The 26780-nt window shown below is 38.5% G+C and overlaps 4 protein-coding genes across 6 annotated transcripts; 1 reads left to right on the top strand and 3 right to left on the bottom strand.

The window, feature by feature from the left end:
• Positions 1 to 1514: 1514 nt before the first annotated feature.
• l(3)77CDf (phosphatidylserine synthase 1 homolog l(3)77CDf) lies at positions 1515 to 6834 on the top strand. Its single transcript, XM_011151302.3, has 7 exons — positions 1515 to 1712; positions 2501 to 2806; positions 3852 to 4406; positions 4681 to 4950; positions 5083 to 5305; positions 5974 to 6049; positions 6739 to 6834. Exons 2-7 carry the CDS (start codon positions 2556 to 2558, stop codon positions 6792 to 6794), a joined length of 1431 nt encoding a protein of 476 aa, XP_011149604.1. The 5' UTR covers positions 1515 to 1712; positions 2501 to 2555; the 3' UTR covers positions 6795 to 6834.
• A 314-nt stretch (positions 6835 to 7148) lies between these two features.
• Positions 7149 to 14934, bottom strand: LOC105189292 (endothelin-converting enzyme 2). Its single transcript, XM_011151299.3, has 16 exons — positions 14336 to 14934; positions 13071 to 14231; positions 12478 to 12877; positions 12198 to 12308; positions 11895 to 12000; positions 11638 to 11830; positions 11241 to 11402; positions 11066 to 11158; positions 10712 to 10912; positions 10378 to 10509; positions 10077 to 10259; positions 9810 to 9916; positions 9497 to 9684; positions 8995 to 9149; positions 8594 to 8746; positions 7149 to 7887 (listed from the first exon to the last, which is right to left on the bottom strand). The coding sequence occupies exons 1-16, from the start codon at positions 14534 to 14536 to the stop codon at positions 7687 to 7689; spliced, it is 3747 nt and encodes a 1248-aa protein (XP_011149601.1). The 5' UTR covers positions 14537 to 14934; the 3' UTR covers positions 7149 to 7686.
• Positions 14935 to 14987: 53 nt separating this feature from the next.
• Positions 14988 to 19758, bottom strand: LOC105189294 (zinc finger protein 341). The gene is made up of 9 exons (XM_011151304.3): positions 19479 to 19758; positions 18826 to 18900; positions 18481 to 18742; positions 17967 to 18321; positions 17639 to 17833; positions 16854 to 17417; positions 16287 to 16556; positions 15994 to 16206; positions 14988 to 15889 (listed from the first exon to the last, which is right to left on the bottom strand). Exons 1-9 carry the CDS (start codon positions 19507 to 19509, stop codon positions 15692 to 15694), a joined length of 2163 nt encoding a protein of 720 aa, XP_011149606.1. The 5' UTR covers positions 19510 to 19758; the 3' UTR covers positions 14988 to 15691.
• Positions 19759 to 22653: 2895 nt separating this feature from the next.
• On the bottom strand, positions 22654 to 26754 carry LOC105189295 (neuroguidin). Of its 3 annotated transcripts, XR_850247.3 has the most exons (5): positions 25913 to 26314; positions 25283 to 25820; positions 24722 to 25072; positions 24401 to 24641; positions 22654 to 22912 (listed from the first exon to the last, which is right to left on the bottom strand). XR_850247.3 is itself a non-coding variant. In XM_011151306.3 (4 exons), exons 1-4 carry the CDS (start codon positions 26452 to 26454, stop codon positions 24616 to 24618), a joined length of 924 nt encoding a protein of 307 aa, XP_011149608.1. In that variant the 5' UTR covers positions 26455 to 26754; the 3' UTR covers positions 22654 to 24615. The 3 variants fall into 3 exon arrangements, 2 of the variants coding, with proteins under 2 accessions (XP_011149608.1, XP_011149607.1); XM_011151306.3 differs by lacking the exon at positions 25913 to 26314 and adding an exon at positions 26446 to 26754 and having other exon boundaries at positions 22654 to 24641; XM_011151305.3 differs by having other exon boundaries at positions 22654 to 24641.
• Positions 26755 to 26780: the final 26 nt, after the last annotated feature.

The raw sequence follows: 26780 nt of genomic DNA, 5'->3' as shown, positions 1-26780 counted from the left end.
CCGCCCCGTGAGATTTATATTTATGACTCACCAAATACTTAAGACGCAGGCTACGTCTATGAAGATAACGAGGGCTAATAAAAACCTACTATGTGACCGACGAGTACTAACGATGAATTCTTCGTGATTATTTGATAACGGTCGATAATACCAGCCCTAATCTTTCCTAATCTTTTTCAGAATCTATCAATAGGAAAGATTGCACCGTCTGTTGCAAATAATGTGTTTTTTAGATATATATATATATATATATTCCTAATGAATTTAAGTTAAACCCGCTATTCGTTGTTAAGTTGCAAATAAATTCAATCAAACAACTCTCGAGGCGATATTCATTTAGATTGTTACTTTTAATAGTCATTTGCTCGAATGTTTAACCTTCTCATGGGCTCGCCTCGAAGATACAAATGCTCCGTGATCTTTTTTGGTTATGTCGAGAGAAAGGGAAAAAAGAACACCGTCTCGTCCGCACGATGAGTCCGCGTATTGTATTCGACGCGAGCGGCTTATCGGGCGCTAAACCGTTAGAACCGGCTTTTAAAAAGAAAAAAGATCCATTCCGGATGAATCATGTCACCGCATCCTTCGCATGTCCGTGTGTGGGATGTTGCGACCGTTGTGCAAAGCCGCGCCGCGTCGCGTTGTGTACTCGCTTAAAAATGACTCCCAAATATGGTCGAATCGTCCGCGACTGGTTTCATCGATAACGTTGAGTTATCGTCTTCTTTCCGAGTGGTAAACGTGTGGAAGACGTGGCCAACCGTGACGAGTATTCGTGCAAAAAATTATGCGATCGCCAGATTATCTTGTCATGTTTCGTTAATTTTGTCGAGTTCCGGATATTCTCCACTTTAGCCTTCGTTCACTCAGATAGCACATATTATCCTGAGATCATTCTCGATGTCCTGGCCTGGGATATTTCCCAGGCAAATTTTGAATATCTTCAGAATGATCCCGGGATGTGTTGTGCTGTTTGACTTCACATGACTCAATATTCGTGACTGCGCATTTAACTAATGACTGCTAAACTCGCAGAATAAGATAAGATTGTACGCGTCTTTTGTGCGTGAAAAATAAAACCTCGACTCCAAAGATATATATCAATTGAAAGATATATATCATATATCAATTAGATTCTACGAGATATATAAACGCGTATCAATGCGTATGTGTGATAACGCAAAATAACACGCTGTATGAAACGTAAGAGAACATTGTGAAATAATGGACTGTCGGATTACCTCTAAGGATAGTCCCTTTGTCTCGATTCGTGATAGCATGCGCGTTGAAACGTTTTGAAATCGCCTTCGCAATTACGTGGAGCGAAACAATCGATCGATTCCGATCCACAGTGACTTACGTCTGGACTGTTTGAATTGGCGCTGGAAGCCGATACGAAGACAATCGCGCCAATGGCGAACACGAACGAATACGCTTAGGATTCTCGAAGTGCAGCGTCCAATGGAACGGCTCGGTTTCTAAGGCGGAAACACCGAGAGCGACATCCACTGCACGTTTCACCCTCTCCGTCTGTCGTTTGACCAGCGGTCAAACGTTCACCGCACCGGTGTGAAGTTGCACACGATTTGTAGTGCGAAGCGAATCTAGTGTATCGCGACGTGGTTACGAGGAAGCGTCGGACAAAGAAGGTTGTATAATCTCGGCGTGAGAACACGAGTATTGATGCTGAAGAAGCGTGCTTGAGATAAAGCGTAAGTTTCCAAGAAAGGTGCGGTTGTCGAGCTAGTGTAACGAACTAAACTATTTTAATTTAACAGTTACACCGGTTACTGTTATTTAATGTAAAAATAACTACACAATTATTTAATTAAAGTAACTAACAATTTACTGCAATACTATTGTAATAGATTAATTATTCAGTTACTTGCCAGTCCAACTAATTGAATATTTATCGCTCTAATGAGTAAGTTATCAGACCTTGAAATATTAACTATATTTAACACAAAAAGCAGCTTGGCAATTAACATAAAACTTGTAAATTTGATATATGTTCTTTATTTTGACTGAATTTAAGAACATATACCAATTATATTTATAAATTCTGCAACAGTTGCAAAGCAGCTGTTTTTGTTAAACAATTATAAGTAGCTTTCTTGCATTTAAAATTGTTTTAAAAGTTTAGAAAATAATGCTAAAGATTTACTACACTTATTGCAAACCAGGACTTAGGCTTAAGGCAATAGTGACACTTCCATCGCCACAAAAAATAATGGACAATTAAAGTAATATTTATATTCTTTAATTGCTATCAACTACTTAGTTGATGGCCAAAAATTATAATTAATTACTGGACAATTATTATTCTATAACCAAAAGATTACGAACAATTAGTCGGTTATTGATAAACACCTGATTTGGATCGTAAACAGTTATTGCTGTCATAAAATTGGTTGTTGATGAAAATAATTGTTTAGTTCATTAATCATTTTCCAAATTTGGTAACAATTACTAAATATTTTATAATTTTATTTAACAACAGTTAAGGAAATAACATCATAACATTGAGCACAAAAGTGACGCATAATTAAATAAGCATGACGAACGACGAGGAATCGCCAAGCGCAACACTTCTGGAAAGGTTGGCCCCCAGTGGGGATCGCGAACATGTTGCCTCTGCTACGACCGATTATGTAGACAGTCACAGACTTCGCATCACGACTGATAGCTTCTCCAATATTAATGAAAGACCCGTCGACGATATCTCTATTGAGTTCTTCTACAAACCACATACCATCACTCTGCTGCTCATCTCCATCGGCGCAGTCATATACTCAGCCTTCACCAGGTAATTTGATATATATTCGCGACCTATGACCTCTGTTGTCATGTGATTACTGTAGTATGATTAACCAGCATACCTTTCTGTTGGAAAGTTTTATTTTTTATCTCTTGATTTCTGCTTATTTACTTTTCATGCTTTTTTAATTGTTTTCTTCACAAAATAAGGCTGTGAATTCTTTGATTTTTCTATTTCACTTTGAGATCATTTTTTTATAATCTTATTTAGTGATTGTAATTTGATATGTACTTGACTGATGCCTCCTTTTTTTTTTTAAGATATAATTTCATATATATAATACTTATTTTGTCTGCAAATTTATATTTTGAAAACAAGATATTTTGAAACAACAGTTCTTTATTTAATTTGTCAGATTAGCTTTACAAATATACATTAATATTGTCCTAAAATCATCGTCTTAAAATGAGATAATGCAGCATTCATATAGAATTACTAGACTAATTTTTTAATTTTATTTACTAGACTATCAGAGACTAATTTTTATATGAAAATAAGGACAAGTAAAGAGAACTTAATTAATTTATCACAGCTGTATATTGCAACATGGATGTATAACATCTATATGAGTATATAAATATCTTGTGAACTTCATAAATTGATGTTGACTTGTCCTTGACTTGTCTATTATAAACCATTTACTATTGTACTTTTGCTTCACAATATACTCTATGTAAATTGTTATGTAATTTATTGCTATTTTAATTCTATCCTTAATGCTTTCTTTCTCTGACACCTTCCTAAATTGCAATCTTAGTTGTAACAAAAAATGTATACTAATATGGCAGCAGTAGATAAATATATAATTATCTTATTATATAAAAGAATGTATTAACTTCTGTATATATTTTATAGCAATTTCTGTCATCGCTAATAGTCAATTAGAAAAAGATCATTTAAGAATATGTATCTTATGGGTTTAAGTCATGCACACAATAATGTTCTGTTTCCATTATTATATATATTTGTTATTATTATATATATATATATATTTGTATTCTGTTTTTATTCCTTTGAATATCTTCAATTTCAGAAATACCACCAATGTAGAGGAAAATATGTGGGCGGGTATGCTGTGCGTTATGTTCTTCTTCCTCATCGTATCCGTCCTGACGTTTCCCAATGGCCCATTCATTAGGCCTCATCCAGTGGTGTGGCGGATAGTGTTCGGTTGCAGCGTACTCTACCTTATGGGTCTACTGTTCATGTTATTCCAAAACTATGAGACAGTCAAGAGGATCTTGATATGGGTAGATCCTAGTCTCGCGTCTTTCCATATTGACATGGACAAAGAATACGGCGTTAACTGTTCAGACGTCACACTGGAAAAGATCTGGAATCATCTGGACGTGTTCGCACTCGCCCATTTCCTTGGCTGGGCCTTTAAAGCCATCTTGATCCGTCATCTTGGCATTTTATGGGCTATTAGTGTTATGTGGGAGGTAACGGAAATCGCCTTCGCTCATCTGCTGCCGAACTTCGTTGAGTGTTGGTGGGATGCGCTGATTTTGGACGTTCTGGTGTGCAACGGATTGGGTATTTGGGTCGGCTTGAAGATCTGTTCTATTTTAGAAATGAGAGAATACAGGTAAGCCTAATTCAAATTTGAAGATTCAGGAGATCCAAATTTTACATTTGCCCTGTTTTTTTAATTGAAATTATTTTGTCTATAGGATTATTATTTTTTGTACAATTTTGCCTCTGTATTTTGTCATTAAAATTGTACTTTTGCATCCTTAACTGTAGTTTTTCTTTTTCTCTATATGAAAATAGTGGTTCAAATTTGAATTATTTTATGAGTATTTCTCGTTTCCTAGTAAAAATTGGATAAGCATTAAAATTTTTATTTTTCTGGAACATAGATGGGTTAGCATCCGTGATATCGAGAGCACCACCGGCAAATTAAAAAGAGCAATGCTGCAGTTCACTCCTGGTAGTTGGACGTCAGTCAGGTGGTTAGACCCAACTTGCACTCACATGCGACTGGTCGCATTGTGTCAATTGGTGATATTCTGGCAAGTTTCTGAGCTGAATACATTCTTCTTGAAACACGTCTACGAGTTCCCGCCGTCGCATCCATTCGTCGTGGCTAGACTAGTGTTGATTGGCGTCATAGTTGCGCCATCAGTTAGGTAAGCACAGAGCAATCTTCGACGCTGTATGCATGTTATGTATGCTCAAGATAATATTGTATCCAATATATAATAGTGTATCCAATAAACACGAATAAGTGGTATTCAATAAGTATGTTGTTTTAATTACAGACAGTATTATATGTACGTGACTGATTCGACGTGCAGTCGAGTGGGAACTCAGTGTTGGGTTTACGGAGCAATCATGGTGACTGAAGCTTTACTGTGTATACGTCACGGTGCGGCCCTATTCGAGCGTACTCAAGCCCTTAACATCCTCCTGTGGCTGCTCTGCCAATCATTAGTCTCAGTACTTTGCGTATACGGCTGTGTTTTGTGGCATCAGTACCTAGAGGTAATATTGTATTTGCAAGTTTTCCTTCTATCTCTTGTGCCGTAAGAAGAGCAGCGCGCAAACGAAAACTCTGTTTCGAGGAGAATGCCGAGTAGTCTTTACAGACTACCTTCACCTTATGTTAAAATAACATAAGAACCAAGTTGTAATCGCTTTAACAATTACTTATTTATAATTTATCGTGTATTTCGTGTTCGACATATGAATTACATCTACTTTGGAATTTCGCTTGACTGAGAAAAACTCATCCAGCCAAACCAACAAAATTATATCCTATATGTCCTAGATTACTCTCAATATCTCGCAAAACGTCGTGAAGATTTTAAACGCGTTGCTCGCAAAACAGAGTTTCCTCATTCCTCTCCCCTTCTTTTACTAGCCATCGCATTGATTGTGCTGTTGAATTTTTTAAATTTTGCATTGTTCTTGTGTCGTCACAATTCTTTTATTATCTACAACGAGGAACAACGAGAAAACGAGAAATAAACGACGGATTAATAATAAGGACGGGAGTATCGCATAAACTCTCTCCTTTCTTATCTCTCTTTCGCACGAGTTTATTCATAATGGCCCCAAGTGTTACCTGAGCGATTGACCAAAGTGTCGACAATTAATATCTGTAATTAACTCGTTGCTTCCTTTTGTACGCATGGTGCTGATTGTTGCAGACGGGAAAGAAAACCACTATAAAACGGTCGGTGTCCCATCTGGGTAAGTTTGGCACGGAAGTAACGTCTTGCAACGGTACGTTTGACAATTGATTCTCGTATTCTTGCACATCATACGCACATAACACAGCATTCTCCAACAATTTGCTGAGTTTGCGACAATTCACTAAGCACTCATCCGTCACTACTTTGTCGTTATGAAATCTGTTCTGATTAGCCTAACACGACTGTTTGAGTTTAATTAGTGTTCTTAACAACGAAAACTTATATGAATTATAAAGTTTTCTCATATAATGGCCAAATAAATATCATCCTTCAAATCTATTAGATTTTTAAATTTCGAGACTGTAGAATATTTTGTTTGGATCAAAGATAGAAATAAAATATTACCTTGATCTCGGATCTTTGCTTCTCTTTTTAAATTCTTAGATATTGAAATATATATTAATACATAAGCATAATTTTGTGTTTCAGAATTTAAAAAATATATATATATATATATAAAAATTTTGCTTAAAAAATTGTAAGTCTCTATAAAAAAATAATTTCCATTAAAAATTTCTGTTGTATTTTTCATTCTATCTCATCTTTTTTCTACCGATTAATTCCGTATTTCTTATTTCTTCGCTTTTTTCGAGTTTTTTTTTTTAATATCTTTCGAAATCTCTCGAACCTCTTTTGATCATCTGTCACAGCTGAATTCACGATCATTATAGCGAAACACGCAATTAATATTATAAAAGTGTGTATGTATACATATTTCAGTGGATATGGCTCGCCGTACGAGATCTGTGGAAGCACTGGATAAGAAGGATCTCTGAAAGGCAAACGAAAAAAACTACCGAATTGAAGAAGACGATGGTGAATTATATAACTAATGAAACTTTCTAGTCGAATAGAAGAATTGCGTGTAGGAATTCGTAGGATTCCGAAAAGTGACAATGCGATGCGTGTGTGCGTGAACTGACTACTGACTACCTGTCGCGTGTCGTGGTATGAATCTCCCCTAAAGCTGTTACTTCGTTCCTGAGAATAAATATTAAATGTTACCATTTAAACCCAGCCCGCAGACGTCTCGATTTGACTGCTCAGTTATATGAGAATCGAGCATCGCCATTGCGTAACTTATGTCTCGAGAACGTTCCGAAAGTAATTATTTTGTTGTCGTATTGCTATCCTATTCATATCAACCTATTATTACTTATCATATGTATTTGCGACAAAGTTCGTTTGCCAGTGTTCTTTCTTCTTTTCCCAGCGTTAATAGTATCTTACAGATGATGCGCTTGCGGTTACGCATTTACCGAAGCATTGTTTTTAAGTTTGACATGTGACACATGTACATATAAATATTTATTGCACGAAAGTTTCTTCTTCTGTAAGAGATGGAAGAAAGAAGCAATTCTCTTCAGGATTGAATTAGAGATGCAAGCCTCACAATCTGTGTTTTATCTTGCATCGTTGCAAGGTGAAGTCCTACATCTAGATCAACATATCTAATTCAATCTTGACGAAAAGGTAGAAAAAGAAATCTAAGCGCATCGGGGAGATTTTCTTCGACTACACATCATGCGTAGGATCTCGCGTAGTTTAGCGGTCTCACGCTTCCTTTTGTCGATTAGACTTTCCGATCGTTCTCATAAATCTATTAGATCGTAACGTCTGCGGGCAACCATGCAGTCACGTTTCCGCGAACGATCCTCACAACAAGGCCTACGTGGTCTTCAAGTCTATGTACGGAAACACGCTGCAAACGTTGGTAGGTGAGATCTGCAAGCCCATCGGGCAATTCCACTCGTTAGCGACGAAAAGATTGTTCGACACGGAGATAAACACGCGGATCCGGCTCGGCAGGTCCTCGTTCTCGTACAGAGACACGTACGACGACGTTAGCGATGATTTCGTGCAATACATCTGCAAACGGCAGAATGTGAGAGTTCGATAAGTCCGATGCATCATTCCCGATGGGCCGTCTTGACGACGAAAAGAAAGTTTTAGGGACACTCGTCTGGATCCTCTCGAATCTCAGAGTCGTCGGATTTGAGGCGTTAGATTGATGTAAGAAAGATTCGTCATGTTCATTAAATGAACGAGTATTCAGACAAAATTATGCGACTCGAGAATGATTTTTGGTCGGGATTGACGTATTTCCATTATCTGAAAGATTTTCCAATCTCGATCCTCAAAAACTGTAACTTCGTACAAAGTAGAGCTCGATGGATAATGAATTTTGATAGAAGAAAATTGTGCAAAACGAACTCTTTGTGCATCGACCTAATAATTCTGAAATATTGAGTATTAAGCGCTAAGTATTCATATCGCTGCAAATAGAAAGTGCACAGATTATGTATAACTCTGACGACCCATAGATTCTGAAGCGAAAAAGTTCAAAGGATCCAGAAGAGTCTAAAAGTTTCGTGATGTAAAATCCAACGATCCAGAGATTCATGACAATTCCTCGATCGTATAATGGAAAATCTATCTAAAAATACGTTTCAAATTTTTATGGACGCTATCGTCCAAAGGTCTGAGAACCTCTGAAAGCTTCTGAGGTTTAGAAAAGGACCTTTCTAAATAAAAAAAAAACTGCTGCTAATAAAACGAACTGTGAGAACAGTACCTGAGCGTAGGCGAGATAGAATAATTGCTCGATGCGGAGTTTTATCCACGGGAGTCGCTTTTCCGCATTCGATCTCGTAAGAGCCAAAGTGTCATAGACTAGTCTGAGTCCCATGACATCAGACAACCGCTCGTTCAAGGTCAATCGCGGGATCTAGGACATATTTCAAGTGTCGATATCTCTTGCGTCTGCGAACGACTTAATAAATTAAGTTACTTAAACCAAAAACATATCGACGACTTATTTTAAACCTCATCACGAAAGTTCCTCAGCAATCTCGTTCTAAGAGTATTATGTGCATTACATGTTGCAATGTAATCTTTAATCATAGAATCTTTAATCATAGAGCACGTTGTGCGATTGATCATATGAAATTAATAATTGTATGAACATTAACATACCATAAGAGACACGGTTTGCTCGGTGAGAGGTAATGTGAAGTTCAGAGGTTCTTTGTATAAGTCATCCTTGTGGCAATTGATGTAATCGTCTAAGTTTATATCGCCCGTGTCATCTTCGTATATTGCGTTCTTGTTCGACACCAAAGAATATAAACCTGAGACGAGAGAAACAAAATAATTCTCGAATAATCGAAGAACTCAACGCAGAAAAACATTAGGAAAAAAAATTGTCATTCTTGACTCGAGCTAATGTACGGTCTTGTAAAACTGCAATACATAAGAAAAAAATTTGGTCCATTAAGAATTTATAGAATATAAATGTTAAAAATTTGCAATATCAAATGATTATTAATTTTTTCAAAAGAAGGAATGCAAGTAAAACTTACAGAGAACACTAATTGTCATTAGCAACAAGGTCAAAAAATTAAGTTATCAAAATTAATGTTCAGTGCAGGATTGTCCAGTTGTCGGATTAGATAATTATGACTTTTTATTGTGTTACCATTAGCGTCGAAGTGATGGGCGATTTGATGAGCTATTAAATTTCCGAGCGTCGCCAACAGGATGTAGTTCAATATATGCTCATCGTTTATCGAAGGCCAATCGATAATGCCGTAAGGGATCACGACAAGGTTCGAACTATATACCACTCGAGCTTTGGACTGAAAAGGCGTCGTATAATGCGCCCAACTACAATAGAATTGAATCGGGAAATATTTAAAACATGAAAGAAATTATCTGTGTCGCATCATGCGTTTCAAAGTCTAAACGTTGAATCAATTGAGATATTGAATAACGAATTATTCATATCTTACATTCGTCTTTCTTCATCAACTTGTCTTCTCAGTATGGAGTACATCAGGGTCCTGTGTCTTTTCAGCAAAATCATCGAATTGTTGAAATAATTATTGTACAGAATAACCTGAAAGTTCATTGTTAATGTACAAGATGTAACTATAAAAAATAGTCACCTACAGTGACAAATCTTTAACAGTTTGAACACGAAAATTGAGCGAATGTTCTCGTCATTGAAATATTTTACTTCCATGTATGGATATCTGATAAATAATAATGACGGTTACCTGCGACATATTATAATCAGTGTAGAGTGAATCTCTATCTCTGTAGTAAGAAATGGCAGGCAGGCTGAGCTTGAGACTGTTGACTTTGTCCAACAAAGCATTTCGTCCATTTTCATGGGTCCATTCCATTCCTTCTGTGTTCTTTTTTAATGTTTGTTTCAGATCTTTGAACGAATTGTCTATCTATTGTAGTAAATAATTATTACATGTTCGAGCAAAAAATGGGATACACTCATTTCTATGTATATTTAATATATATTTGTGATATACACTTCACTTTTCTGTAGTTAAGTTCACTCACCAATTCGTTCATCTTCCTTATTTCCAGGTCGGAAAAGGACGAAATGTATAAACTGGACGCTTCTAAGCGTAGAAGATTAATAGCTACTTGCAGACAATGATTCTTCATGTCACTGCGTCTCGACAGAACCAACTGCACAATATTTATTACATATAAATAAAATAAAATAATTTATCGATGTAAGATACAAAATTATGGCGAAGTAATCGACTAACATTGACATTGGTGATATCGGTTTGATTGAGATTTTGATCCTTAACGCAATTAAATTAATTTATTTTAATATCATTATTACAAAAACAGAATGATTAGATAAAGTATCGTTTCTTATTACCTCGCGATAAAGTTTATGTGCGTATAACCCCATAATAGCATTATTCAGGCTCATTGGATCCTCTTCAGCGAATTTTTCTAGCCCAGACAAACCGTTTATCAATGAATTGTATAAATAAATGTGTAAATCATTGTTATTTATCGAGTTCGTTTCCATTATGTCCGTTCCTATTAGCGAATGAATCAATTGCGTCCAATTCACCTACGAGAAAGAATCAAAAAAAAAAAAAAATGATACAAGATTGCTAAAACAAAAATTTAAGACATTTATTTAACTCAGAGAATGTCTTCACATTTTTATTTTCCTTTTATATCGCTAAGAAGTGATTGAAATCCTCAGCATTTTTGTACTTACAAGCATGCTCTTCCTTTGCAAATCTTTCAAACTAATTTTGTAGTAGATATTCATCGCATAGGTCTCCTGGATTTTGTCCTTCGAAGGAAAGTGCTGCGGAATTAATACGAGATTATATTTTATCATTGAATAAATATTGTTACGAAGGCATATACAGAGTTATAGAGGTAATTACCGAAAAATATCCTTGCATTATAATAAAATCGATGTCGTGGACGGTCTTTTCTATATATTGAGACTGCTGTTCCCATGTTAAGTGACTATCGTTCAAACCCTTGAAGACGCTGAATACTGTTAACGCTTCTTTGATGGATCTCAAAAATTCTTCAGTATTTTTCTGTGAAAAACAATAATTATTTATCACGTTACTTATCGTTACCTTTCTCATGTATTCATAAAACAATCGAGTAAAGCAAAAAGAAGTTGAGAGAGAGAGAGAGAGAGAGAGAGAGTTAAGAGAGATTACGAATAAGGAAGTACGAAATCCTAGATCCTTTCACATTTTCATACAAAGAATTAAATTTACAGTTATGCTCAATTTATCTTTTCGGTAATTCGAGAGACGCGCGTACATTGCACTTTTTATAACTGTCGTACAAAGCTGTGAGATTCACGTATTGCTTTTCCGTCTCAAACTCGTCTTCGGAGCATAGATCGTCTGCGCGTTCCGTCATAAAAGGATTCTCATCCTTTGGAGGGCTTATCTGTAGCGTGAAATTGGTCGAATATTCGTCGAATTTCGGCATAACGTCGAATAAAAGAGCGCTGCAAGAATGGTCCTGAGTTACGATCTTCATCGTGTTATTAGCGCGTTTCCTGAAGCACTCACCTGTGATGTGACATTAATTGGACGAACAAATTAGTGAAGTCCGTGTAATTGTTAAGCCAAGTGGCGTTTATATAAAATCTTCCCACATCTCTCAACGCATTGGTCGCTGTGAGCAAATGCATTAACAATCATAACAACGTGTGATTATCGCTCACAAATTATATTATAATTCTACTTCTCTCACGTTTATGTGTGTGTATGTGTGTGTGTGTGTGTATAGATTTTCATCTCAGATTACTTATTTGCACAGGAAATGATAAATGGCTTATTTTATTAAATATTTGATAGTCTCCCATAATTTACCCATCTCCACTCTCTCGTTGAAGTTCACAGTTCTTTCATATTGCACGCAACTGTCGTAATAAGTCGCAAAAGGCGAATGTATATTTTCGCGTTTCTCCTTCACCATCTGTCCTGGAATCAGATTCCAAGCGATCACAGAAGAACAAGTAAAGCGTAAGACATTTAATAATAAACATATCAGCTCTTCCCTATGATGTTTCATCCCTCTCAACGTAATTAATTAATTAATTAATATCGATTAAGTAATTACTATTAATTAATAATATCAATAAACGCTTACTCGCAATCCGCTGATAATTGTTGGACTGTCGCATCAAGTCGGTGTCTACCAGTTGCGGATTCGCCTCGAAGCCGCCGCAGGCGTACTCGTAAAAGTCGTCGCAAGGATCAACTAAGTGATTCATGTAGGACAACATTTTGCTGGCGATGCGCTTACAGTGCTCCGTGTTGCAAATGTCTTTTTCCTCGTCGGGAAGTGGCGATACCGTTGTAGTCATGTTGTTATAAAATGAAGTGATGTTGGTTCTTGACATGCTCGACGTAGAAGAATTAAATGCGCTCGTATAATTGTACGTGGAAGATTTCTCTGTTGTAACAACAGTTGAGCCATCGGCGAACGTTTCAGCATTTTTGCTTTGACTCCTTGCACTTGTGGTGACGTACGTCGTGTTCTCAGCTTCCTGCATAATTAAATGTTGAGAATATGAGAATTTTTTTTCACGCTAATAATAAGAAATACCATATATCGATAGTATCTATATTCTCTTTATAAACTAAGACTGTAAAATATTAATAATTAATCTAGTTTAATAGACTAATTCCTCATTAACCAACTGTTACTTATGACTTTAAAAACAGCGTTAAAAACATTACGTTTATAATGTCCGTAGTTGCAGGGGAGTCTTTGTTCAGAGACGGAGTGTAATCCTCTGTGACAAGGGAACTTCCAGTTATTACGTCATCATTATTAACTGATGTCTCGTCGTATCCTGTAGATTCTTTTTCTTGATTTAAATATTGGTCAGTAGAATATCCCGTATGTTCATCTTCCTCAGGATCGAAACGAGTTGTAGCCGCTGTTGTAGTCTGGGCAGTACGATAAATTATCGTGACGACAGATTGCGATTCCTGCGGATAATGATGTTCATCGTAGGAATGTTCAACGCTCGTACTTTCTTCTAAATCTGTCGAAGGGGTCATCGTCGAGGTCACAGCAGCAACACTGGCTTTTGATATCTCGTGAATGCCCGTAGAATTTTCTTCAAGATCAGTCGATCGAGTTGACGATGTCAAATGTGTAATATTATCAGTGGTGTCGTTGATTTCTGACATTAGATATCCATCGGTAGGATTTGCAGTTGCATCCTCCGTCATATCAAGTTCTGATTTCTCCGAACTGTGATATTCGCTGGAAGAATACTTATCAGTTGTAATTTCCTCGGCGCGCCGAGTTGATAAAGTTGAAGATGTAACGTTGCGTTGAGTTATGTCCTTAATTTTCAATTCCACATACTCGCTGGTAGAAACTGTAGTTCCACTTGTCGTGTGATCGGCTGATTGAGTGGACGATGTGGAAGTTGTAATATCATCAGTCACTATACCAAGTTCCGACTTCTGCGAACTATGATATTCATCGGAAGAATAGCCAGAAGTTGTAATTGTTCCACTCGGCGATGTTAAAACCGTCTGTCGCGGTGCGACCGAAATGTCCTTGTTCGTAGTCGCGCCTTTACCTTCTTCGAGTTGTTCAGTAATGTATTCCAAACTTTCCGTGCCTTTCTCCGTAGAGTAGTCTTCGTCATTTGGCTTAAATATCTTTTCGGTAGACACCGTTACTTTGTTCTGGGTTTTTCCTTCTTTGTAACTCTCGTGAGTATCAGATCCTTCTTCGTCCTTCTTCCAGGGGATAGTCGAGTTTTCGATGATAATAACATCTTTGATTCCCGTTAATGTCGCCTCGGTGATCGTAGCGGTTGTAGTGGCTGTAGTAGTTGTAGTGGTTGTTGATCCCTTTATGGGTTCCCCGTGGTGATACTGTGTTTGAAATCATTCAATAACATTATTAATACTTACATAGTTCTCGCAACATCACCGTGTCTCTATGTCTTCTTGAAAACATCTACATTCAATGGCATTACCTGTGAATCGTATTTGCTATATTCATCGCTGCTATACCTTCCCTGATTTCGCGTTTTCCAAGGTATGCAGGCCAGGATGAGGATGAGGCACAGGAAGAAGAAGATGAGCAGAGCACCCAGGCAGTTTCTGTACGACTGGTCTCGTTGAGCAGCTTTGTTCAACTGCCGTTTGTTCACCTCATACGTTTGACGGCAAGGCATATCTTCTTCGGCTAATCGCCACGAAAATGTACATCAACTGGAGGGATCTTTTTGCAGAGTGTGAACAACTTGTCGATGTTACGCAACTTACAAATTTCCACCGTAAAGTATACGCAACGGCGAGCGACTGTCACGTACTAAAAGCTTTAATCTTACCAGGAGACTGATTGCGGTCTCACCGACCACTTCCTTCCGAAATATTATCAAAGCGTGGAAGCTTACGCAACTCGCGTGCGAGAATATACCGTTTTGGAATAACCCGGCGACTTTTCTCCATTCTGCATGCGTTTTTCACAATACGAAACGTTTGATTTGCAGAGCTCGTCATAACGTACGTCGACGGGCCGGTAATAATTCAATTTGATAACCTAATGAGAAGCCACGCCATCAATTCGAGCACAGGATAACTTACAACGTAACTTGACTTGGTAATTAAAGAAGAACGCAGTAATTAATGGATGTTTATGGAAACGGTTTATTGACGGATTTGAAACGTGAATTAGGACTTGCACGTTTGAAGAGATTGAAGGAGGGAATCCTCAGTGAAGACGGTTGCAATAAGCTTCCGATTGTTCCATATAAAAGTGATATTCTTTCTCAAGACTTATTTACACGTTTCGAATTTGCGATTTCTGGTAGATTTATTATCTTACAACAAATAAATTAAGGAGACGCACTATATCAAACGTTTCGTTACAGCTCGGTATGTCGCGCGTGCGATGCATTTTTTACAATCTATCGTTAGAAAAGTTCAACGAACGTTAACGTTCTGCAAGGGATACTTCCGAAGTATTAATTACGACCGACAGATATGGCTGTATCGCGCCATTCACCGCGATAGAGGCAATCGCACGCTGACGAGATCGCACATTCTCGATGTGTGCGTGTGTATGTGTGTTTGTGTACGTGTGTATATAAGTTACTTATATATGTCGATAGATCGTTTATAATACAATTATCACAGATATGTAAACTACAAAATATCGTACGCGAATATAAAATGCAACCTGCGAATGACTTCGCCCATGATCTCATTGCACGTGCTACGAGACGACTGGTGTTTTATGTCTTATAGAGTTGATGTATAATTTAAATATGAATAAAAAATATATATATACGCGTGTGTATATATATGTATATGTATTGCAAAATTCTCTACTCGTTCGGATGCGACGAGTAGAACTCTACTTCACGCTTGAAGTCGTCCTCGAAGTCTATCACCGGAGAGTCGGATCGCTCGTTGGATTCGCCAGTCGTTGATTCGATCTCCTTCGACGCGGAAACCACATTTCCCGGCTTCTTCGTGCAAAGCTCTTCGTTGAAGTCGTCGGACCTGAATGTCTCGGAGACGATCTGTAAGGTATCCCGAAATCAGATATAATGGAAAAAGAAATATTTTACAAAAAAAGAAAATTGGGAAATACAAAAATATCCTAATATTAAGAATGAAGAATTACTTTTCTTTGTATTTCGTCAGCTTTCAGTTTCTCCGACTTCTCTTTATCGGCAAGCGCGATTGCAGTCTTTGATAAGGTTTGTCTCTTTGGGGTGGGCTTCCTCGGCTTGAAAGATCCAGACGCTTTCTTCGGCAGCTGCGAACTCGTATGCTTCTTGGTCTCTCCTAATTGCTCGCAATTGTGAGTGATCAATTGCTCTTTAGTCTTGAACGCCTGCAACATTAATGAAAATAACGATCTAGAGTTACTCGGCAAATTAATATCGCCGCGCGGCAGGAGAAAAGTAAACTCACATGGGCACAAATGTCACATTTGAGGCTGTGCTTATTTATTTCGTGATGTTTGAGAGCCTGCGCCCGATGGAAATTGCGGTTGCAGTGGCTGCAGCTGAACCGCTTGACGTTGTTGTGCGTCAGCAAGTGCCGCTTGAGCTTGTCCGGTCGCGAGAACTCGCTCATGCAGCCCAGGAAGCCGCGGAACGGACATTTGAGTCTCTTTGTTAGGTCGTGGATCAGCATATGACGACCCAGCCGGTCTTTCCGTTTGAATCGAGCTGGGCAATGCTGTAAAATCGCACAGGGAATATTAATCCCGACCTTACACGGCTTACTTTATACTTTATTAAAAATTCATTATAATTAAATTAAATATTAAATTATATATAAGTGAGGAAAAGAGACGTTGCAACATAAACTTGCAACACAACGTTAAATTCATAGATCAAATTTGTTAAATTATTAACAATTATTTACTATTAAAATAGTAAAATTATCTGCCTCTGCAAAACTTTAAATTTTTCAAAAATATGTAAGGATTATTAATATGAGCTTATCCCTCGACCATTCTCTTATCTTACTTACCGGACAGGTAAAAGGTGTCTCCTCGCTGTGTATTAACTTATGATTGGCCAAATACTGCTCCGTCTTGAAGGCCTTGCCGCAGTCCTCGCAGGCGAATCTCGCCGACGTCGAGTGAGTCTTGAGGTGACGGCGCAGAAACCTTTCGATGAGGAAACTCTTGCCGCAGTGCAGACACACGTAATCGTGCGTGGTGGTTTCCTGATGGTGTTGCAGCGCTTCCAGATTCGAAAACGACGACTTGCAGACCGTGCAGCAGTAGTACTTCTCCGTGGTTTTTTGCTTCTGGACGGAGTGAACGTACTGGTGACAGCCAAGGTCCGAAAGGGTGCTGAACACCTCGCCACACACATGACACCGATACTCGGAGCACTTGTGGCTACGCGTGTGTTCTAGAAAGTCTTCCAGCTCTGAGAACATCATACTGCAGCTGCTCTGCACACACTTGTACACTTTCAGCGCCATATGCGAGACGATCAAGTGACCTTTGAGGGCCTTGTACGAGTCGAACGTCTCCCTGCAGAACTGGCAGTGATACGTGCGGTCGATGCTTCCATCTGGAGGTACCTAAATGCAGTTTTGAGATAAAAACATATGACCGCATATATGTAAAAATTAAATCGAAGATTAAATATTGAAGAAAATTAATATTTAATCTTCTATTTAATTTAGATTTAATTAAAATTGATTCGTTTCATTAAAATTTTAATAAATGCTTGAAAATTAACGAGCGAGTAATGTAAAATTAAAAGAAGGAAGAAATTCAACTTGAACTAAGAATGCTTTACCTCAGGTGGTAACGAGTGTATCGCGGTGCCGGGCCACACTTTGTGCGAAGACATATGTTTCTTTACATTGGACTTTTGTGCAAACGCACGACCACACACTACGCATTGATAGGGTTTCTCACCAGTATGAGAGCGTTCATGCTGCTGCCAATAGAATTTCTTCGCAAATTGCTTGTTGCAATAGCCGCACTTGTACTGAAACAAGAAAAAAACAAGTATAAATCATAATATAAATGTTTACTGTATGCTCTAATTTATGAATTACCACTACTGTTCCAAGTTAATCAAATTTATTGTTTCAATTTGAAGCAATAAAGTCCCAAGACACCTTTAAATTTTGTGCTTGGCCAAATTGGTCGTTTTCCAATTCATTGGGCAAATTATCCTGGAGGGATGTGTCGTTGTCCTCAAAGGTGGGCTCGTTGTCCTCCAAGAATGGCGACTTATTGTCCGTCAGGGACGGTTCATTATCCGTCAATGAGGCGTTAGCATGTTCAGGTTGACTCGAAGCATCCTCTTGCGATATGTCGCTTTGAAGCTGTAACGCTGGCACATCGTTCGAATCTTCCCTCGTCCCATCGATGGAGGCGTCGTCGAAAGAGTCCAAGTTCTCAGTGCTCAAAATGATGGGTACACCGAATGTAGAATCTGCTGTGAAGTAATTAGCAGAATCTTGGTCCACACTGTAATAACAAGAGCAAGAAATAATTGTTGATTTCAATATAAAAAGTAAAAAATTCACCATTAAAGTGTCGTGAGGTAGTGCTTTATAATGAATATATTACAGGATTATAATTGTAATTGTTAAAATCAATACTACAAGAAGGATAAATGCAATATACCTAAATAACATGTCTGTCTCTTCGAGAATAATCGGTTCACCAAGTTGAAACGTCTCTTGTGAATTGTACTGGGACTCATCTTGAACAGAGTCTTCTGTATGCATCACTTGGCTTTCATCGTTTGTCAGAAACTGAGTCAAATCTACAGTCTGCTGCTGTGTCTTCTGATGTGTTCTTTTATGGAGTATAAACATTTGCAATGATGTAAACTGGCTCTTGCACTTGCCACACTGGAATATATCCTCCTCATCTTGATCAATTGCTGATGAAGAATTATTGATGATTTGAAAACAATAAATATTATGAATAAATACTGATGTATATCAATTATATATATATGTATACCTGACTGCTCAACTTCAGCTATTAAAGTCTGAGATTCCAACAAGGATTGCACAGAAGAACCATCTAATGAGACACCTAAAAGAATATCAAGTTAGTAAAATATAATGGCAATATGTCATATCATATATAAAACATCTTAGAATTATAAATGTAAATCATAGACTTACACAAAGTTAATAATTAGAAAATCAACTGTGAACATCAAATCAAATGTTAAGCGACTATACAAGTCCAGTAAACATTGGCAACAAACCATGTTATATATACATATATATATATATATGTATATCTTTGCAGATTTAATTATTTTAACCAAACTTGATTCGTTATTATTAACTATTTATGTAATTTTTATCATATACTATGAGTTACTTTTAAAAAAGATCTCAAAATTCATTAGTTACAGAAGCTTGGAAATCTACCAATTTTTTTACAATATATCTGTGAATGACCTGTATTTTTTGTATTTACTAAATCATGTACAGATGTGAAAATCTAAATGTGTGACTTTTTGAACACGTCTAAAAGATTGAGCATGTAAAACAGAGACAAAAAATCAGAATTTGACAGATACATGAAACTGCTTTGGAGATTGTTGATGTTTCTAGGGTTGGTTAACCCCACATACGACTAAGGTAGCGACGCACTTTTACCTGTCAGAGCATCGAGAATAGACTGCGCCATGTCTTCGGGAACACGATTAGCGTCTCATTTTAGCGGGAAAGCGACGTATACAGGGCTAACTGTCTCACGACTTGGTGAACACGAAGGATGAAGGGCTCCACCGAGATGTCAACATAACAAGAATACTCTTACATTTTTGTTGCTGCCGAAACGGCGTCAGTACTCTGATCGATATGTCGATTCCTAACCTTAAAGCGCAATAACGTCATGTAATAATGTAGGGTTTTTCATCGGAAATTACAGGTTTATTCTTTTCCTCTCTGCACTTGGACTGCACTACCTGACTACCACTGCACTGCAGCACCGACCAGAGAGAAGCCTGAGAGCGGGCATGGCTGCATTTACAGCGTTATGGAAAAGTTGGCTGATTCGAAGCGCCAACTGGGTCCATTTTTCATGGACATGAATTACTAAGCCAATGTCCACGATTTGTTGGTACTATTCCGTGCTATGTCCATAATTATTTGGTTCTATTCTGTGCTATGTTCACGAGCGAGCTAGATTCGTTAGATAAAAACGAAGAATCGGTCTTTGTCTCACCACCAGCGAATAGACAATCGCGACGAAGCGAGCCAGCAGCGATGTCATCGTAAGGCAGACGTCGCCGTCCCCCCCTTTCTCCCCCTTGTTTTCCTTTCCACATTGTTTTATATTCATAATTCGGAAAGAAAATAATTTCGAGAGTTCGGTTGATTTCTAGCAATGACGCGACAGAGATAACGCGCGGCCACATTAATTTATCATGACTTTTATATTACCTATAATTACATAAACGCCCATATATGCAAATTATATATAATTTACATTGTAGCCGTGTTACTTATTGTACTTTTCTTGCGTTGCATATTGCGTCGTTGCTTATTGCGTTGTTCCTGCGTTATTCGACTATACGTTCTCTATCGCGTTGCGTTCTAATTTCTCTCACGGCGTTTTTACTTCTGCGTCCTACTTGCGTTCTTGTGTTCCGCTGCTTTTCGGGGCTTTTGCCGTACGATTCGCTCGTCGGTAGTGCGACAAAGACAGAGAGCGATGGATCATCTGTGCTTTTCTAACTTACTATCTCTTGTAAGGAAATAGAATGAGCAAGAACTGTGCACGCTTTGCCGTTACCGTCAGGACGGATATAGTGTGCATACATTTTCTCAGGCATTTTCTCTTTATAGTATTTCGTTGGTGACCGCAGTGAAGTATAAATTTGTTATTTTTTAAGGAACTTTTTGCACCATTTTGCACACTAATTCTCTTTTCCTCTTCCTTCTACCAAATTTCAACTATATGCTTTTTTTCTAAGTTAAGTATACATTAATCTCTTTCGAGAAAAAAACAGACCTTATGTAAGCGTAATAATCATAAATTATAAAAATTAGACGAGGAGGAGCGATCTATGTATCTTTTTTTTTAATAAGAGAATTTTAATAAAAAGCACTGTAGATGACATGTGTAGTGACTCGGCGAAAAAGTCGCCGTAAACCTACCAACTTCATACTTCTATACACCACAGACATTCAGGTATTTATAGTTGTTTTATTTTAAAAATCCCGTTTATAGATCAAACATTTGAATTATATACGCTCCACTTCATCTGATTCGCATCTTTTGACGATATAAAATTGTATTCTCTTTAAAGGCCTGTCATCAAACGCAAAAGAGTCTCGCGTGAACGGGTGTACACAAGTAATAAAAAAACGCTTTATGACATTGAAAACATTTTATTCAGTCAGTAAGAAGCATTCTACATGATGATAATAATAATCATAGTATAATCCGTGACAATAATAATAATTAATAATCATAATTCATTCGTAATAACCACTTTGTTAAATGTACAGGTAAACTCTTTCTCTCCTCTCTCTATTACTCGCGCTCTCCGTTCTCTCAATCGCTCTCGCTCACACGTTGAATTGTCATATTATTTGTATACATAAAATGACACAAAAGTTCACCGATATAAAAATCAAACATCATACATCCTCACAAGACTATGAATGTAGTCAATAAATCAATCCTATCTCGTCTCTCCCTTGTCTCTTCCTCCCTCTCTCTCTTTGCTGCAAAGATATCTTGATATTTCTTTCTTTTTTTTATTCAGTTCGGCATTCGGCAGCGTTGTTGGATTTGAAGGACTACTTTTAAAGCCCGTAGCAGCGGCCACGCTCGCATCTTTTGTATATATATATATATATTTATTTATTTGTACACTTCAACTAGGTCCTTTTCTCCTCTCTTTCTTTCTCTCTCTCTCTCTCTCTCTCTCACTTTCTCTACCACCCTTTCCCTTTCTTTCTTTAACACAGGTAGGCAAGAATTCGTATCCAGAGACGAATAAATCCGCTCTGCGGTACCCTTCAATCAAGTCCCAATTAGAAATATTCCATAAAAAGAATCTTGGTGGCCGGTCGGTGTTGAATTGAAAACAGAAAGGAGACTGCATTTACGGCGACGCGAGCGAGACCGCCGCGGTGATTTCATTACTGTAAATCCATATTTCTATTGATTTGAGGTAGTGTATTCAATGTAATCCTATTACCTTGCTGCTATATGTTGCGTGTGGATATGTGTATCGTATGAATACTCCTTCACACCTACGCACTGCGACCGCGAGCCCAAAACGCGCGTATGTATGTGTGTGTGTGTGTATATATATGTGCGTACCGCGCGAGAAAAACGGCGAATACAAACTATCGTAGAGGCCTCGCGGAGAGAGATCGAAAGAACGTTTCGTTCTTCTATTGTAAAATAGACTCTATTATACGGGCGCGTCGCAAACAACGCGCATACGGCAGCAAATCGAAACTTCGTGGAGATATTTGTGCTGTACATATAAAAAACGCTTCACTGTCGTTCCGTCCGGGAGGAGTTTTGGACTCGCCGGCTGCGTCGGTCGTAGGTGTGTTTCAAAAATTATCGTCTATGCGTGGAGTATGAGGAAGGCCGAATGTCGGACGGATTTTGTGTGTGTGTGTGTGTGTATGTGTGTGTGTACGTGTTGTGTACGTGTGTCTGTCTGTCAGGACAACATTTCGATTTTGTTCGCATGTGTGAAAAATTGCGTTGTCGCACAGCATCGCGATGGACGAGGGCGATTTTATCAGTGTCAGCGATCGACGATCCGTCCGCGATTCGGCGTTTTCATAAACTTCATTCTTTTTTTTTTTTTTTTTACCAAATACGACAAGGCTGCTGACATTAGGCTTGCTAGCACTTGTAAATAATGCCCAGCGATTGTGCTATTTTGTTAAGTTCTCTTTAACTATTATTTCATGAATAATTTATCACATTTTTTAGTTTTTCATCTTCTTCTTCTTTTTTTTTTTTTTTTTTTAAATCGTCCTCACAGATTGCGAAAAGAGGGGGCGCGTGTGACATCGTCGCCGCGCCAAGTTGGCTCAATCTATGAACACTTCTGTAAAAAATATAATATCTATGGATGGTTGAGCCCCCGGCCAGCATACAGCGAATTAGTTTACTCCTTTGAAGGTAATGCGGGATCACTTCTGCAGGTATGAGCAATGGCTACTAACATATATTACCTAACGCACTCGATCTGTATAGAACAATTATCATCCTTTCTCCGCGCTTATTCGACTCTTTCACTACATTAGAAAGGAACATTTCATTGGGACGCCCCGACACACACGCGAGGCACCCATGTTTTAACAACATTAAAAAAATCCAACCTATTTAAGCACGGGAAACAGACGACGCCGCCGTCAACGGCGACGTCGACGTCGATCGGTTCCCGCGCGATTTGATTGTACAAATATCTTATTTATCGTTGCAGAAGTGATTTTCGCCCTAATCTTCGTTCGTCGGTTTATATCCGTTATATATGATATGTGACAGGCTCCCCCTCCCCGAGAAAAACAAACGCAGTCAATTGAAATCAAATTCGAGAAATTGACGACAATTTTGAATTTTGACACGCTCGTGTTATCCTTATATTACCATCAATATAAGTTTAACGACTCAACCCAAGAGTTATCACCTAATAATTACATTTAAACGAAGAACAACAGATATATACAATGCACAAGCACATTGTAAATAAAAACGAAAGGAAACCGAGAAATGAGACTTAACGTAAAAACATGACTCACATCGAGATATAATAGCCTCAACAGTTTCACCAGGGGAAAAACACAAACGAAACATACGTATAATAGTAAAACTAGTAACTACTTCACTACCTCTAAGACAGCGAGAAAATCCTAAGACATGCGATATCGCACGACGAAGTATCGTTTTTTGCTTTTCTTTTTTTTTCTTTTTTTCTCTTAGTTAATTTTTCCTTCGGAAGTTGCGCCGAGTGCGTGCAGTTCTAGAGAATGTCTTCGTCTTATCTTACTTTTTTTTTTCGTTTTTCATTTTCTGAATCTCGAGTTTTCTAACTTCTGCAGTTCTCTTTTTTTCTCTTGGAATGTCTTGTGATTTTTACGCTTCTGTTAACAAGTAATTTAATATCGTCTCTCCCGCTATGTTTACCTATCTCCTTTTCCCTCCCTTCTGTCTTTTCCCATCGTTATCCCTTTTCCCTATATAGCTGGAGAATATTTCAAAATAAAGCAGAAAAATGTTCTGCTTTCAACTTTTACGTGTAATTCACAATTTTCGATCTTGGAGCCGTGATCCGTCAACTCGATCCCAACGTGTTAATATAATTACGCTATGCGACACATAATTTCCGTTTTGTTTAAGCTCGTGTGTGCCCGTTCACATCTCTCGTTACCGTGTTTTTCGTCTCTCGAAAGAGTACCGTCCTCGCGCCCGACGGATCGCTCGTACTCCATAGATCAAAATTGATCTTTCGGACAACAGTTAAAGATTAAAATCATTATTAACTATAATTATCAATTACACGACCATTAGTATGTCTTATACAGTAATAAATTACCATCGTGCTATTTTTACTCCACCGTCGACACGTTGTCTTCTTTTTTTTAATTACTAAGATGTTACGAGTTATTTAGCTTAACTTAGTAACGAGTATTAGTGGCATCTGCTTTTTGTCGAGAAGAAGTCAGAAGTAAATTTTTTTTCTTTTTTGCCTTTTATCTTAATCGTTAATGCTGTATGAAACTGGGCTCTCGCGTTGTCCCAAAAGCCATCTTAGTGATGCCGTTTTTTCTTGAAACCTACGAAGTCGAAAATATTTTGCGATTAGTGGCCAATTCGATCGAGAGGTGATCAGAGAAGTTGTGGAAAGATTACTCACTCTTTTTAGCTTTGCCCTTTTTCTGAGCTTTTCTCTTTTTAGCAGACTTGGCAGATGACTCTCCGAAAGTGGTGATCTCGTCGCCGAGAGTACCCAGAGTAGTCATCTGACGACGCCTGTGCTTTTCCTGCTTAGTCACCGGCAAACGCGTCATGTAGTTCTCTTCGTATTCAATTTTTCGCTTATTCTCGCGTCCCAGAATCACTTGCTTCTCGCCCAAGCCTTGACTATCCTCCACAGGTGCGTCCAAATATTCTTCCTTCAATTCTCGCAGGACTGTGTTAGACACGGCGCGTCTGCGAGCTCTCTCGCCAGCCTTGCGGATTTTCTCCGCCATTGTTTCATCGCCGTCTGAAATTACAGTATATAGTTTAGTGCGGTTAATGAGTGAAACATTACAAGGCTGAGTGAGTAAGGAAGACAAAAATCAATAATGCAACTGAACAATGTTGCAATGATGAATAATTCGATCATATGTAAGTGAAAATCAAATGAAAGTTAACTAATGCTGTTTAATTAAAGATTTCAACCAAAAACCTTATCAAAGAGTACAAAACTGACCATAATGTACTGCAGCTAGTTTTGGTGGCACGTAAACATTTGGCTTCCTAGCCTGTATTGACTTGAAGCCTTCCGTCTCCTCCTCGTGTTCACTGTCAGACTCTTCGTTGCAGCTATCCAGTTTAGCAACCAGAGCATCAGGATTTGCTTTGAAGTTGCTGGGATCGTCGCTATTAATAGTACCGGTTACAGCAGTCTTAACAAGCTTATCTATTTGGTACTTAAGCTTGTGATCTATTGGTCGGATTTTCTCGAGGACAGTCCTGATCTCGATCAAACGATCAATTGAAGGATCATCCTCGATGCGTTCCCCGGAACATTTTCTCAGCACTACATAAGTCAAGTTTATGAGATAGGAGAGTAACATGTGATACTTCATCTCTAAGAAACTGAGACCCTTGTCCGTGGAGATCTCGCCGTTTTTCACGCGAACCAGCATATTGTCCACCAGCTGGTTCACCTGCAGGACATTGGCATTCATCTCTCCCAGCAGACGGAACGCCTGTGGGAGATCCCTCTGCTCCATCTCGTCGATAGCCTGTAAACACGCGATGTTGTCAGAATAATTCACATGTCGTTAACTATTATCCGGTAAAGTACGAGAAAAAAGGATGGGTCGAGAGTGCTTACAAGCGGTGCCATTAATTTCCTCGTGATTGTGAAGCGGTACGAAGCGTTAACGAGACGAACCACTGTTTATTTACGTCGAATTTTGTTTGTGTACATAGAATACGCAACGAGCATGGGAATATTTTAGAGAAAACGTTCACGCGTTCTCATCGCCAAGTCCGCACTCGAGTCTTCGCGTCGGCCGAGATAGAAAAGCTTAACGCGAACCGCATTTGCCCCGGTAGGGCCGGTGTTTAATTCAAGAAACGAAAAACGCGGTAAATTTCGTTCGTAGAATCGCGGTCGGTTGGCGTTTTCGGTGGGATTTTCGCGGTGAAAATCGCGCCGGGTCGAGACCGTCGGAAAAATGTCCGCCTGGCGAAAGTACGGGAAAAAAGCGCAATAATCTGCTGCCATCTTTCCTATTTACTAATGGATGACAGCGGAAAAAAAAACAATCAAAAATTCCCAATAGACCTGCCAGAAAAATGCGCTGGTTTCGGCCGGCGCGACGGAATAACGGCGTGATAACACGCGGACGGCTTACCACTCACCTGCACCATGGTTCCGAAAGAAAAATTAACCCAACAGACGCATATCCAAACAACGTAACTTGTAATTAAACGAGTCCCCACGTGGGACGATATTTTCCTTTTCGGGGGTATATTTTTTCGCTTGGAAAAGTCTGGTCAGTAGAGCGACTGTCGTATGTTGTCACTATAACACGTGTGTCATGGTCCTGACGTCATTGAGTGACCGACACGAGCCTCTTTGGATTTTTCCGACCTCGCGGGATACTTTGCGATGCGCTCGATATGCAGAAAAGTTGCGTTTTGTGTCTCAACAAGACGCGACTTCCGTTCGCACGCTCGGGGAAAAATGCGGCGCC

This window comes from Harpegnathos saltator, unplaced genomic scaffold (genome assembly GCF_003227715.2).
Source record: "Harpegnathos saltator strain DR-91 unplaced genomic scaffold, Hsal_v8.6 scaffold403, whole genome shotgun sequence".
In the NCBI taxonomy this organism is placed as follows: domain Eukaryota; kingdom Metazoa; phylum Arthropoda; class Insecta; order Hymenoptera; family Formicidae; genus Harpegnathos; species Harpegnathos saltator.
This window is presented reverse-complemented; position numbering and strand designations above follow the sequence as displayed.